Genomic DNA, 14,442 nt, shown 5'->3' with positions numbered 1-14,442 from the left:
TGTGCTGGGTTGAAGAGGGACAGTTGCTCTCCCCCTACTCAACAGGAAAGCCCCCACTTTGAAAGGTGTCTTTTTGGGGTGATGGCCAAATGCAAGAGTGCCTAGTTCTCTGCCCCAAAAGGCTTACAGTCCAAAAGAGGCACGCTAAGCACAGCCTATAGGAGGGATGAGGTGCTGGGCTGAATGGGGACAGTTGCTCTCTCCCTGCCAAATGGAAGAGCCCCCCACTTTGAAAGGGGTGCCCCTTGGCGACGAATCGACACACCCACTACCAGAGGAGCTCAAGTGTGTGTGCCTTTAACCTGCCTTCTCTCCCCTCCCAGGTGGGAAGACCGCCCGGATTTTGTCACGGTGGAGACCCTCATCCGCACCTATTACTACAGCATTGCTGCCAAGACGGAGGAAGGGGCGGGGCCGAGAGGCGCGGCCACCCCCACTTAGCCCCGGGCAACCAGCAGCAGTCAGAACCCCTCCGCCCCATTGAAACCCATGAACCAATGACTTATGGGGGGGCACGCTTCCTTTATGGCTCTGGATTACTTATTTCTCTTTGGTCTCCCCGCAACCCCCATCCTGGAGGCCTGTCGATTGGAGAGGGCAGGGCTGCTTATCTTGTGCTTATTTTGTGTATTTATCCAACACCAGAAATTTTATTCATATGAAGTTGCTACCTACTGAGTCAGACCTTTGGGCCATCTAAGTCAATACTGCTGACACTGACTGGCAGCAGCTGCCCAGGGTTCCATTCAGGGGTCTTTTGCAGTCCCGCCTGGAGATGCTGACACGGACTAAAACCGGGACCTTCTTCATGCAAAGCAAGGCCTCTACCACTGAATTGTGGATGCTCCTGATGAGCACGTGAAGCTGCCACCTACTGAGTCTGACCCTTGGCCCATCTAGTTCAGGATTGTCTACTCTGGCTGGTAGTGTCCCTCCTGAATGGAGTCTTTCCCAGCTCTACTTGGAAATGCTGCTGGAGGTTGAACCCTAAACCTTCTGCCTGCAAAGCAGATGCTCTACCGTCGGACTACACATCTTCCATTCCCTCTACCTTCTGCATTTTCAGCCAGCATAACCTGTAGACTTCCAAACATGTATTTATAAGATCTAGAAACTTGTTCTTTTTTAAAAAATCATTAAAATTGAGCTTCCCAGCTAATCATTTCCCTTACCTTATCAGGAAAATGAATGCAGAGGTCAAAAAATAGCACACGCTGTGGCATTTCTGCGCTCCAGAATCATAAAGTAATAATAATTTTTTTCAAACTTTGTTAACCTCCCCGTAACAAATTGTTCTCTGCCCAGAGTCCTTGCCCTGGTGGCCATAGCCTATGAATCAATCCTTCCCCTCGTGTTTTTCATCAGCTTTTCCAGGGATGACTCAGTAGTACTGAATTTAATTTTTCCTCCGGAAATAACAACAGTGAGAAAGGATGCAATCAGCCTTGTTAAAATATTGTTTTGTTTTGCAGTGGGCGAGGCTTTAGATTCTCACTTCAAGTGGACTTGTTCTCTCGCGCTCCTGAGAGCAGGATTAGAAACCGCAGGCGGAAATGACGCGGGAGCAGAGTCAGGCTAGACATTAGGATGAACTTCCCGACTGTAAGAGCTGTGGGTCATTGGAACCGTCTGCCTCATGTAATGGCGGGCTCTCCGTTGCTGGAGGGTTCCAAACACAGCCTTGACGGCCACTGTCAGGGATGCTGGACCAGATTTAGCTGGGATCACTAAGCCCCTCTCGCTTACATTACTGCCATGTGTGGCACACATGGCCCTGCCTTTGAAAACGGTCCGGAAACTGAAGCTGGTACAAAATAAAGCTGTGAGATTATTAACTGGGACTGGGCATTTTGAGCACAGGACGCCAGTGCTTCGTCAGCTGCACTAGTTCCCAGTCTGTTTCCTGGCCCAATTCAAGCTGCTGGTTTTAACTTTAAAGCCCTAAATGGCTTGGAACCGGGTTACCTGAGAGAGTGCCTTGCCCCACATGTCTCGACCCAGACCTTAAGATCTTCTTCGGAGGCCTTCCTCTGAGTGCCCCTGTCAAACGAGGCAAGGCGGGTGGCTACTAGGGAGAGGGCCTTTTCGGTAGTTGCACCAGACCTTTTTGTTCACCCAGGCCTTTTAAATTCCGGTTTTCAGATTTGATTTTTAACTAATTTTGAAATGGGGTTTTTAAACGTTTGTGTTGTATTTTCTTTTATCCCTTTGTGTCTGTTATGGTTTAGTGTGTTATGTGTTTTTATTGTATGTTTTTAATCCTGTGCTGTGAGCCTCCCAGATAATTTGTTATTGGGCGGCTAACAAATAAAATTTATTATTATTTTTATTATTGTTATTATCCTCAGCCCCTGCTTTTTCCACTTCATTGCGAAACAACGCAAAATTTTTCCTTTCAGAAATTTCTGCAATGGTTCTGCATTTGCTTTCTCTCTGGCAAGTTCCTTGGAAGCTGAAGGCAAAACAAACAGAAGAACGTGTGGCCGAAACAGCTAGTTTTAGGATTAATAGGAGCAAGGTGGGAACTAACCAACGTACACTTTGAGCACCGGTCAACACTGTGCACCTTAGAAATGAAATGAATTCCTAAAAAGATTGTGAGGAGCTCCAGAAGGATCTCTCCAAACAGGGGAGTGGGCAACAAAGTGGCAAATGTGGTTCAGTGCTGGCAAGTGTAAAGTGATGCACATTGGGACGAAGAACCCCAACTTCAAGTATATGCTGATGGGATCTGAGCTGTCGGTGACGGACCAGGAGAGGGATCTTAGGGTCATGGTGGACAGCTCGTTGAAAGTGTCGACTCGATGTGTGGCAGCTGTGAAAAAGGCCAATTCCATGCTAGGGAACATTAGGAAAGGGACTGAAAATAAAACGGCCAACATTATAATGCCCTTATACAAAACTATGGTGCGACCACACTTGGAGTACTGTGTACAATTCTGGTCACCACATCTAAAAAAGGACATTGTTGAACTGGAAAAGGTGCAGAAGAGGGCAACCCAGATGATCAGGGGCCTAGAGCACCTTCCTTATGAGGCTAGGCTGCAACACCTGGGGCTCTTTAGTTTAGAAAAAAGACGACATGATTGCGGGGAGACATGATAGAGGTTTATACAATCATGCATGGAATGGAGAAAGTGGAGAGAGAGAAATTCTTTTCCCTCTCACATAACACTAGACTCAGGGGTCACCCCATGAAATTGATTGCCGGGAAATCTAGGACCAGCAAACGGAGGTACTTTTTCACACAACACATAATCAACATGGAATTCTCTGCCACGAGATGTGGTGACAGCCAACCACCTGGATGGCTTGAAGAGGGGTTTGGATCACTTCATGGAGGAGAGGTCCATCAACGGCTACTAGTCGGAGGGCTACAGGCCACCTCCAGCCTCAGAGTACCAGTTGCAGGGGGGAGTAATAGCAGGAAGGAGGGCATGCCCCTTTCAACTCCTGCCTGTGGCTTCCAGCGGCATCTGGTGGGCCACTGTGTGAAACAGGATGCTGGACTAGATGAGCCTTCTTGGGCCTGATCCAGCAGGGCTGCTCTTATGTTCTTATGATACATAGTTAACAAATATAATAAATAAATAACTATTGCTAAATATGCAAAAAAAAAAAAAAGCAGTTATACAAATTTACCAAAGAGATCAGTGCAGAAAGTGTAGACCCAAAAAACTGCAGGGATGTCATTAGCCAGTGGCCCATGTGGCACTTGCCCCCAAGCAATGGCTCAGAACCTCAAATCCCTCCTCCGTGACCTCCTCCGGTAAGAAGTACAACCATGCTAGAGGCACCTGGGAAGAGCTCCTGGCCTCATCTCTCTCTCTGCTGCTTCGTTCATAGGGGCTGTATTGCAAGATTGATTGATTGATTAGTTATGTGCCGTCAGGTCGGTCTCAACCCTTAGCGACCACATAGATAGATAATCTCCAGGATGATCTGTCTTCAGCTCAGCCATTCAGGTCTCTCAGTGGTGCATTCATGGCTGTTGTCATCGAGTCCATCCACCTTGCTGCTGGTCGTCCTCTTCTTCTCTTTCCTTCCACTTTCCCCAGCGTTATGGACTCCTCAAGGGAGCTGGGTCTTTGCATAATGTGTCCAAAGTATGAGAGTTTGAGCCTGGTCATTTGGGCCTCTAGTGAAAATTCTGGATTGATTTGTTTTATGACCCATTTGTTGGTTTTCCTGGCTGTCCATGGGCTCCTCAAAAGTCTTTTTCAGCACCAATGTTCAATAGCATCTTGCTTCTATCTATCTATCTTGCTTCTTCAAAGTCCAGCTTTCACATCCACAGAGTGTCACAGGGAAAACCATTGTCCAAATGATTCTAATCTTTGTAGGTATAGACACGTCACGGCATCTAAATATCCTTTCCAAGGCCTTCATTGCAACCCTACCAAGTGCTAGTCTGTGGCGTATTTCTTGACTGCTGGATTCTTTACTGTTGATGGCAATATTAGAGACTTTTTTAAAAAAACACATACATAATTATTCTTAAGTCACCTTAAGTGGCGCAGCAGGAAAATAACTTGATTAGCAAACCAGAGGTTGCCGGTTCGAATCCTCGCTGGTATGTTTCCCAGACTATGGGAAACACCTATAACGGGCAGCAGCAATATAGGAAGATGCTGAAAGGTATCATCTCATACTGTGCGGGCAGAGGCAATGGTCAACCCCGCTTGTATGCTACCAAAGAAAACCACAGGGCTCTGTGGACTCCAGGAGTCGAAATCGACTTGATGGCACACTTTTACTTTAAGGATGGCTATATGGATTGGAAAAATCCCCCCAATTCCTTTCCTCAGACACTCCAAACTTGACTGTGCAATTGCTGGGCAATTGACTGGTTATTATTATTTTACCACTGGGGTTCTTTTGTGCATTCCCCTTTTAATTTGCTGCTTTGGCCAGAGAGCTGCATACTAGTGCAGCTGAGCAGATTTCTGAATCCAATCCTTTCTCATGCACTTTTTACTGAAGAGGAAGCCCGTTGAACGAAATCATTTACTTCTGTGCAATCTCACTTGCATAAAAAAGGCAGTCAAGACACATGTGTTCACCCAGGCTTTTAATTAGATACTGTTTTAATTGTCTGATGGTTTTTTAAAACAGTTTTAACCTTGTCTTACATTTTAAATCGTTGCCATGTTTTGATCTTTTTATGTGCGTTTTTTAACTGTTTTGTTGTTAACTGCCCAGAGACTTGAGTTTTGGGCAGTATACAAACATGTTCAATAAATTTAAAAAAATAAATACTACAAGGCAAAGGGCAGGGAGAGAGAACAGTCACCTACTTAAAAGGAAGCCCATTGAACTGAATCATTTACTTCTGTGCAATCTGACAGCCCTCACTGGAGGAGTGCTCGCCTCCCTTTCGCCTCTTCCCTCCTAGTTATTTATTTATTTGTTTGTTTGTTTGTTTGTTTGTTTATTTATTTATTTATTTCTCTCTCTCTCTCTCTCTCTCTTTTCATCCTCCCTCCTCAGGAGAAGGCCCAGCAGGAGGGAAGCCACGAGGGCCCTGGTGGAGAGCAGAAAGCCGCAAGGCTCCCTGGCCCTAGTGAGGCCGGCTCTGCCAGGGGCAGGCCCATCATAGGAACATAGGAAACTGCCATATACTGAGTCAGACCCTTGGTCTATCTAGCTCAGTATTGTCTTCACAGACTGGCCGCAGCTTCTCCCAGGTTGCAGGCAGGAGTCTCTCTCAGCCCTCTCTTGGAGATGCTGTCAGGGAGGGAACGTGGAACCTAAACTGCTCTTCCCAGAGCGGCTTCATCCCCTGAGGGGAATATCTTGCAGTGCTCACACATCAAGTCTCCCATTCATATGCAACCAGGGCAGACCCTTCTTAGCTATGCGGACAAGTCATGCTTGCTACCACAAGACCAGCTCTCCTTAGGGCGGGGCCACCAGTGTGATCCCCCCGGGCTCCGGGGCCCTGTGGCGGCATTGTGCGAGCAGCGGGCGGCCTGCCTCATGGCTCGCTCGGCTCCAGCCTCCCCCCGGCTGCACCATCGGGTGCGGGGTAGGGGGAGCGAGTGGTGGCCAAGGCAGCGAGCGGGGAGCGGCCTGTTCCGCTCGCCCACCCCAGCGCCACGGCAGCTGGCACGCCCACCGCCATGTGTGCAGGGGGGAGCGGCAGTGGCCAGCGAGAGGTGAAGGGCTTGCTCCGCACAGCAAGGCTGCCCGCGCGCCCGCCTCGGCTCGGTGGGGGGGAACTGAGGGGCTGCTGGCCGCCGCCACCGCCATGGAAGGGAATGCCCACCTAGGCGTGCCAGTTCCTCTCTCCACCCTTCCAGGCTCACCACAGGATTTCCTTTTGCTCCCCCATTAAAAAAAACCATATATAAATATATTTTTAATCACATCACACACACTCCACGACTCCATTGGCCCCAATGGAGCAGGAGGAAGGGCAGATAAATGCATTTCAATGAGGATATGGACACATTTTCTTGCTTGGAAAATACGTTTCAGGGGAAGGAAAATATGAATGGCCACCAGCTTACATAAGAACAGCCCTGTTGGATCAGGCCCAAGGAAGCCCATCTAGTCCAGCATCCTGTTTCACACAGTGGCCCACCAGATGCCTCTGGGAAGCCACAGGCAGGAGTTGAAAGGGGCCTGCCCTCCCTCCTGCTGTGACTCCCCTGCAACTGGGACTCAGAGGCATCCTGCCTTTGAGGGTGGAGGTGGCCTAGAGCCCTCCGACTAGTAGCCAATGATAGATGTCTCCATGAAGTTCTCCAAACCCTTCTTAAAGCCATCCAGGTTACAACGAAGCATTAGACAACCCTTTACTCTCGTTGGGAAACCGTTACACTATTCCATCACCCCGTTGCAGATCCCGTAGTCTGGAAAAACACCCAGGAGTCGAAATCGATTTGACAGCACACTTTACCTTTAATTATTCTTGGGGGCTGATTGTTTGATTGAGTTTAATTATCGCAGGGGACCTGGGCCCCAGTTCTTTTAAGCACCTAGCAAAGAACTGCAGAGTTGTTTTTCAGGGTATGGCCATTTCCAGGGATTAATCAGAAAATGCCTCTGACAGTTTGTAAGTAACTGCCAATCATTAGATCAAGATGGAGAGAGAGATTCAGTGGGACTTTCCTGCCCACACAGAGAGCAGGCCTTTGAACTGTACTGATCAAATTTCTACGGAAGCTATTGAGGAGGGCTGGGTTTCAGTAAGACACTCATTTCTTTTGGAAAATGAAGGGCAATCCTTTTTGACCCTGAGGTCAGTGTTGGTGAAATGGGCAACCAAAATGATCAGGGGCCTGGAGCACCTTCCTCATGAGGCTAGGCTACAGCATCTGGGGCTCTTTACCTTGGAAAAGAGGCCACTAAGGGGAGACATGATCAAGGTGTATAAAGTTATGCACGGAGTGGAGAGGGTGGACAGAGAGAAATTTTTCTCCCTCTCTCACAACACTAGAACCAGGGATAATCCCATGAAACTGAAGGTTGGGAAATTTAGGACCAACAAGAGGAAGTACTTTTTCACACAGCACATATAATTAATCTATGGAATTCCTTGCCATGGGATGTGGTGATGGCCACCAGCTTGGATGGCTTTAAAAGGGACTTAGACAGATTCATGGAGGACAGGTCCATCAATGGCTACTAGTATGGTGGCTGTGGGCCATCTCCAGCCTCAGAGGTACAATGCAGGGGAGCAACAGCAGGAGAGAGGCCTCTTTCCTGTGGGCTCTCCAGAGGCATCTGGTGGGCCACTGTGTTGTGTGAAGCAGGATGCTGGACTAGATGGGCCTTGTACCTGATCCAGCAGGGCTGTTTTTATGTTCTTAAGTGGGAATCGCAGACAGGATCAATGGTGTTACTTGTTGGCAAGGGCATATCTAGGGTGGGGCAGGCAGGGCATGTGCCCCGGGCGCCAGTTGAAGGGGGCGCCATTTTTAAAAATTAAATAAATTAAATAAATGGCCACTGAAAACAAAATGGCCACAGTGCATGCTCAAATGGCCTCTGTGAGGCCCTAGGCCATCCCAGGACTCACAGAGGCCATTTTGTTTTCAGTGGCCATTTTTTAAAAAATGACTACCGCACATGCTCAAATGGGCCCTGCAAGGCCCTAGAGGCCAGGTGGGAGGGGAAACCTTTGCAGACCACCCCCCATGGCCTTTAGAAAGCCCTCCAAAGGGACTATAGGTTTAAAAAAATTAAAAAAAATAATATAATATAAGTCACTGTACACATATTTAGTTTGGCACTATGTACAGAGAATCAAGGCTTGTGAATACTGAGCTGAAGCTTATGAGCTAGGATTGTATTCATTTGCTCTTACTTTGCTTCTTGTGATAAGTGAGTTAAATGTGATGTCTTAATAATATGGCTATTAATGGTGAGTTTGACTTTGAATGAGTGAAATCCTTAGTATTAAGGCCGACTGGGAGTTTCTTGCTCTCTTTCTCTCATTGTAACTGTCTTTCTGAAATACTAGAATATATTCCAAGCAGTGACACAGTTTACTCTGCATATCCTTTAATTATTTTCAGAGTATCTGGGATAAGTCAAATTCTCCATTTATTTTTGAAACATATGTAATAGTGATGCTACAATGCATAATAGAGAATTAGATAGGCACTTCTGTTTAGTTTTCCAAGTACACCTTCACATAGTATTTGGCTATTTCATGAGCCCCAGCATACTGAAATTTGTAGTTTCCCAGCATTTTTTGGTCTGGCTATGTCCACTGCTAAATAGTTTTTGAAACATTAAAAGATTAACGAACTTGACTAGTATTTTTCAGCTGATATTATGGTAAAATTATCTGAAAGATGGGTGTCAGATGTTTGGACAGGGGGCGCAATTTCAGTGCTTGCCCTAGGTGCTATTTTCCCTAGATACGCCTCTGCTTGTTGGAAAGTGTGGAAGGCTGATCTTCTTGCCTCAGAAAGAATAGAGCACATGGGTCCAAATTTGCAAAAAGAAAAGAAGAAAGAGCAACAAAACCCAAACTCCCCAAATTTCTGTTGCCAAATGATATTGTGGAGGCAATGCAGTGTGTCCAACTTTTGCTTTAACAAAGCGATGTCAAATTGCATGCTGACTTTAGGATGTTGGTATCACTGAATAATTAAAAAGTAAAGCTTAGGTTGCACCCTTATTGGGACCCAAGAAGAAGTCAAAAAGAAGTGAGCAAGCTTTTGAGTTAATCAGAACTCTTCACCAGCAGAGGCACTCTTACCCCAAAGGACTTTGGGGCCAAAGTCCAGGGCCTCCACACCACCTGGGGGCTGCCAAATCCTTTTTAGTCCGTCTTAGGTGGTGTGATCTCATTAAAAATGAGTTAAAATACAGGGCAGGGGGGCTCCAAAAAGGCCTTTAGGTCCAAGCTCCAAAATTACCTAGGTGCACCTCTGTTTATCAGACCCAATTTGTTTCTTTTTATGGGCAGGAAGCAACAGTGTATTTTCTGTGATGGTATCCCATTGACGAAACCCGCTTTTTGGAGGGGTTTCTCTGGCATCAATTTTGTTTCTTTATCGGCTGGCAAGTTAAAACCAAATGTTTCACTTGTGTTCTTAAGTTGCTTCTTTCAACACTGTAGGATTCCAACCTCATTTTTTTCTTCGTTTAATGTTCTTTTCTGCTAGTATTAGAATGGTGGTTTTGCTGTTCTCTTATCTCGTCATGTTATCAAACTCAGCAACAAATGTTTTACAAAACATGATGCATAGATAATACACACCCAGTTAGTAAAATATAACGCTTCTTATACACAGAACAATAGACACAGCATTCATATAATCCCTTTAAAGGGAAAATATGCAATTTTTAAAAATTCATATTTTTAAAAAGCAAATAGAAATCAGAGTATCCCACAGTTAAAAGAAAAAAAGGCGTTATAAAGGGCATTTAAAAGGGGCATTAAAAAGTGAGTATAAAAAGGAAAAGGTGTAATAATAGTGCTTTATCTTTGTATAACACTTTTGAAAATTCAAAGTGCTTCATATGAATTCCTTGCTATAATCTTTGCAACCCCCCTGTCGTATTTTTACTACAATCCACTTTGGAGAAAATTCTGACCCTAAATAAAAACACGAGTTCTCTATTGAAGCATTGAGGAAAATTGCAAAAGGACTAAAAACATTTTGACGCTTCCTCCTTCCAACATGTTACAAAGAAAATGTGTTTTTTTAATATACCTACCTAGTTATGCCTATCACATATTGCATTGTCTGCTCTGATGCGTTCCTCTGAGAATGACTGTACAGGTTCATTTTTAAAGTCACACAGAATTTTGTGCTCAAGAATGTCAAGTACTGATTGCCTTGAACAGAACACGTGAATAAATGTACGTGAATTCAAGTCAACAATTGCATGCACAGAGTGTCCAAATTTTACACATTATGGCTGTAATGTGCAAAAGAACATAAGAACAAACCCTACTGGATCAGCCCAAGGCCCATCCAGTTCAGCATCCTGTTTCACACAGTTTATTTATTTTATTTATTTATTGTTAAATTTATACCCCGCCTTTCATTAAGAAAATCCCAAGGAGGCTGCTGGACAGTTGCCCATCAGATGTCTCCGAGAAGCCCACAGGCAAGAGGTGAAGGCAAATCCTCTCTCCTGCTGATACATACAAATATATGCCGTTTGAATTTGGCCAGTTTTCTCCACCTACTTTTCTCCACGCATCTGAAATACATTAATGCCACTTGTAATAAATTATGATTTCCACCCTTAGCAGGTTAGTGAGCATTCCTAGGGCACTTTCCAGATTACACCCTACAACAGTGTCACTACGTATCCGCTAAGTGTGCCTCCGTGCCGCCTGTACAGTGGCAGAGCCACCGTTGGGCGAACGGGTTCAAAGAACCCGGGCCACCACCAATCAGGGGCCACGAGCATGGCCCCACACACGCCCCCTGCATCTGACGTCAGACGCAGGGGCATTATTTCGGTCCCAAATGGGTGTGCGCGGCCCCGTTTGGAGCCAAAATCAGCCCCATTTTGGAGAGAGGCCACGCCCCACCGCATCTGACATCAGAGGTGGGGGCGTGGCTATCCAGGCCCCTGCATCTGATGCCAGACACGGGGGGCGGGGCCAGGGGGTTGCTGCAGCGGTGGCCGCACACGGGCCACTGCCAGCCCCGCTACGCTCCTGTTCCTGTGTTTCAACATCGCTGTCCCTGCACTGTCAGCAAGGTGCTGTTCACATTTCCGATGCCTTATTTCGGGTTTTATCTTTGCGTTACAGTGCTACAACATCCTGGCCCCACCCCACGAAAAAAGCTGTATTTCCCCGTTGTAGGAGGTTTGCACTAGCTAGAAAAGACTGCTCCCTCTGCTGGTGGCTGTGCGCAACACCCTTTATTTATGGTTTCAAGACAATCCTTTGTTAAAAATTATTTGTTAAACATGATTTAACAAATATGTTAATTAAATTAAATTAAATTAAATTAAAAAATCCTGCCAAGCTGAAGTAAACTGTCGCTGTTGTAGCGTGTAATCTGGAAAGCGCAGTTTAATGCACCTCTTTTGCAAGAAGGTGTTTTCCTAATTCAGTTTACTTACAAAATGTACTCATCAAATGCGACTAAGTTTAAGTCCCATTGAAATTAATGGGACTTAAGTTGGTCATTACTAATGTCTCTCATTTATTTCAGCAATGCTCACTCCTGGCTAACTCAGCCCATTGTGATCAATTGACTCTGAGGTGACCAGCTAAGAAACCAGACTTATATTTTACTGAAGTTACAGAACTCCAGAAACCTTGAATAATTGGAAACGTCCAGAATATGCAATTAAAATCAGCGTGTCAAACTTACTTTGCAATTGATACAGCTTCAATCCATTACAAAATTCACAGCTCAGAAGCTACATTGCGAATTTTGTAATGAATAGAAAGACTAGGTAAAAGTGTATGAAATACATAAATTGAATTAAAAGCTTGCCGAAAGACATTTTTTAAAAAGCAGGTTTTTAATCACATGTGATGGAGTTTCATTGGGCTTGTGTCATTCTCCCTGCTTCTAAGGCAATGGAATAGATTTAGTTTATATATTTTCATTGGTATATTAATAAAAACATGCATTAAAACTGTTTGGGGTTTTTTTGCCATCTCTGGTAGAAAAGAAATCTCTGGCAGATTATTGTAAGGGAGAACTAATTGCAATACAACTTCCATGGGACCGACATATATATATATATATATAGAGAGAGAGAGAGAGAGAGAGAGAGAGAGAGAGAGAGAGAGATTGATTTTCCAGCAAATTATTGTGAATTAATTCCATATACAATGATTTTCAGTGAAAATGAATTCTGAAAAATAACAGCAGGTTAATGAAACGTAAGTTTTGGGCGGTATAAAAATATGTAAAATAAAATAATAAAAATAATAAATAATGAAAGTCCCTTTTGTTGAAAGGGAAACCAAACTGTGAATATGCCATCATGTCTAAATGTACGGGGTAACATTTACATGTTAAATGTACAGAGTAAACCCAGCTGAATTCAATTGGACTTCCTTCTCAATACATACGCACAGAACCACACTATCAGAGGAAGAAAGCACTGCAGCATAGTAACAGATTAGTTCAGAACCAGATCACGCTGATTCATTATTGGCCAAGGAAGACTCATACCTCGACAAACATGAGTTTCATTTTTAATTTAATGTCATGCTTTCATGTTGATTCTCAGAAGGAATGTGTACACTTTTTGATACTTCTTTGAAAGAAATGAAGATTAAATAGGAATAAGTAGAGACATAAGAACATAAAACATAAGAACAGCCCTGCTGGATCAGGCCCAAGGAGGCCCCTCTAGTCCAGCATCCTGTTTCACACAGTGGCCCACCATATGCCGCTGGAAGCCACAGGCAGGAGTTGAGGGCGTGCCCTCTTTCCTGCTGTTACTCCCCTGCAACTGGTACCCAGAGGCACCCCGCCCCCAAGGCTGAAGGTGGCCTACAGCCCTCCAACTAGTAGCCGTCAATAGACCTCTCCTCCATGAAGTTATCCTCCAAACCCCTCTTAAAGTCATCCAGTTTGTTGGCTGTCAGCACATCTTGTGGCAGAGAATTCCACAAGTTGATTATGCGTTGTGTAAAAAAGTACTTCCGTTTGCTGGTCCTAGATTTCCTGGCAATCAATTTCATGGGATGACCCCTGGTTCTAGTGTTATGGGAAAGAGAGAAGAATTTCTTTCTCTCCACCTTCTCCACTCCATGCATGATTTTATAGACCTCTATCATGTCTCCCCGCAGTCGTCTTTTTTCTAAACTAAATAGCCCCAGGTGTTGGTAGCCTTGCCTCATAAGAAAGGTGCTCTAGGCCCTTGATCTTCTGGGTTGCCCTCTTCTGCACCTTCTCCAGTTCTACAATGTCCTTTTTTAGATGTGGTGACAAGAATTGTACGCAGTACTCCAGGTGTGGCCGCACCATTGTTCTGTATAAGGGCATTATAATATTTGCCGTTTGATTTTCAATCCCCTTCCTAATGATCCCTAGCATGGAATTGGCCTTTTTCACAGCTGCCAGACATTGAATTGATACTTCCAACGCGCTGTCCACCACGACCCCAAGATCCCTCTCCTGGTCAGTCACCAACAGCTCAGATCCCATCAGCATATACTTGAATTTGGGGGTTTTCGTCCCAACGTGCATCACTTTACACTTGCCAACATTGAACCGCATTTGCCACTTTGTTGCCCACTCCTCCAGTTTGGAGAGATCCTTTTGGAGCTGCTCACAATCCGTTTTGGATTTCACTAACTGGAAGAGTTCGGTATCATCTGCAAATTTGGCCACCTCGCTGCTTTCCCCTGCTTCTAGATAATTTATGAATAAATTAAAAAGCACCGGTCCCAGTACAGATCCCTGGGGGACCCCACTTCTTACTTCCCTCCATTGTGAAAACTCTCCATTTATACCTACCCTCTCTTTCCTGTCTTTCAACCAGTGAGCAATCCACACATGTACTTGTCCCCTTATCCCATGACCGCTAACTTTCCTCAGGAGTCGTTGATGACGAACTTTGTCAATGATGATGAAGATGATGATGGAACAGCCTGTCCAAATCTTTGTGCAGTTCTGCAGTGTTGGAAGTGAAGGACTCTGGGATGCCTCATGCCTCAATGACAGAGGGGGACAGATTAGTGAGTCAGAGAGCTAGAGGGGTCAAGACATTGGTCATTCCTCCTCTCTACTGCTCTGACACTATCCCTTTGATATGTAGATTGCTACTCTCAGGGACTCCCTTCTTTCCTCCCTTCCTTCCCCTTCTTCTCCCTAACACACACGCTCGCCTCCCTCTCTACACCATGTGTGCACAGAGATGCAGACACCATCTGTCTGCATCCAGCTAGCTAGCTAGATTAGAGACCCTATCTCTCCACTTTACTATCTAGAATGGAGTTCTCTAATAAAGACTCCTTATATTGAGTTGAAACTATGAACCGGC

The 14,442-nt window shown here is 45.2% G+C and overlaps 1 protein-coding gene across 3 annotated transcripts in view; it reads left to right on the top strand.

The window, feature by feature from the left end:
• Nucleotides 1-2,329, top strand: part of LOC128345674 (tyrosine-protein kinase ZAP-70) — a 41,257-nt gene extending 38,928 nt beyond the window's left edge. For all 3 annotated transcript variants that reach the window (XM_053297986.1, XM_053297984.1, XM_053297985.1), the window contains exon 14: nucleotides 324-2,329. In XM_053297986.1, the coding sequence (XP_053153961.1) occupies nucleotides 324-441 (118 nt within the window). In that variant the 3' untranslated portion in view covers nucleotides 442-2,329. The remainder of the gene's footprint in view (nucleotides 1-323) is intronic.
• Nucleotides 2,330-14,442: the final 12,113 nt, after the last annotated feature.

Source organism: Hemicordylus capensis, chromosome 2 (assembly GCF_027244095.1).
Source record: "Hemicordylus capensis ecotype Gifberg chromosome 2, rHemCap1.1.pri, whole genome shotgun sequence".
Taxonomy (NCBI): domain Eukaryota; kingdom Metazoa; phylum Chordata; class Lepidosauria; order Squamata; family Cordylidae; genus Hemicordylus; species Hemicordylus capensis.
This window is presented reverse-complemented; position numbering and strand designations above follow the sequence as displayed.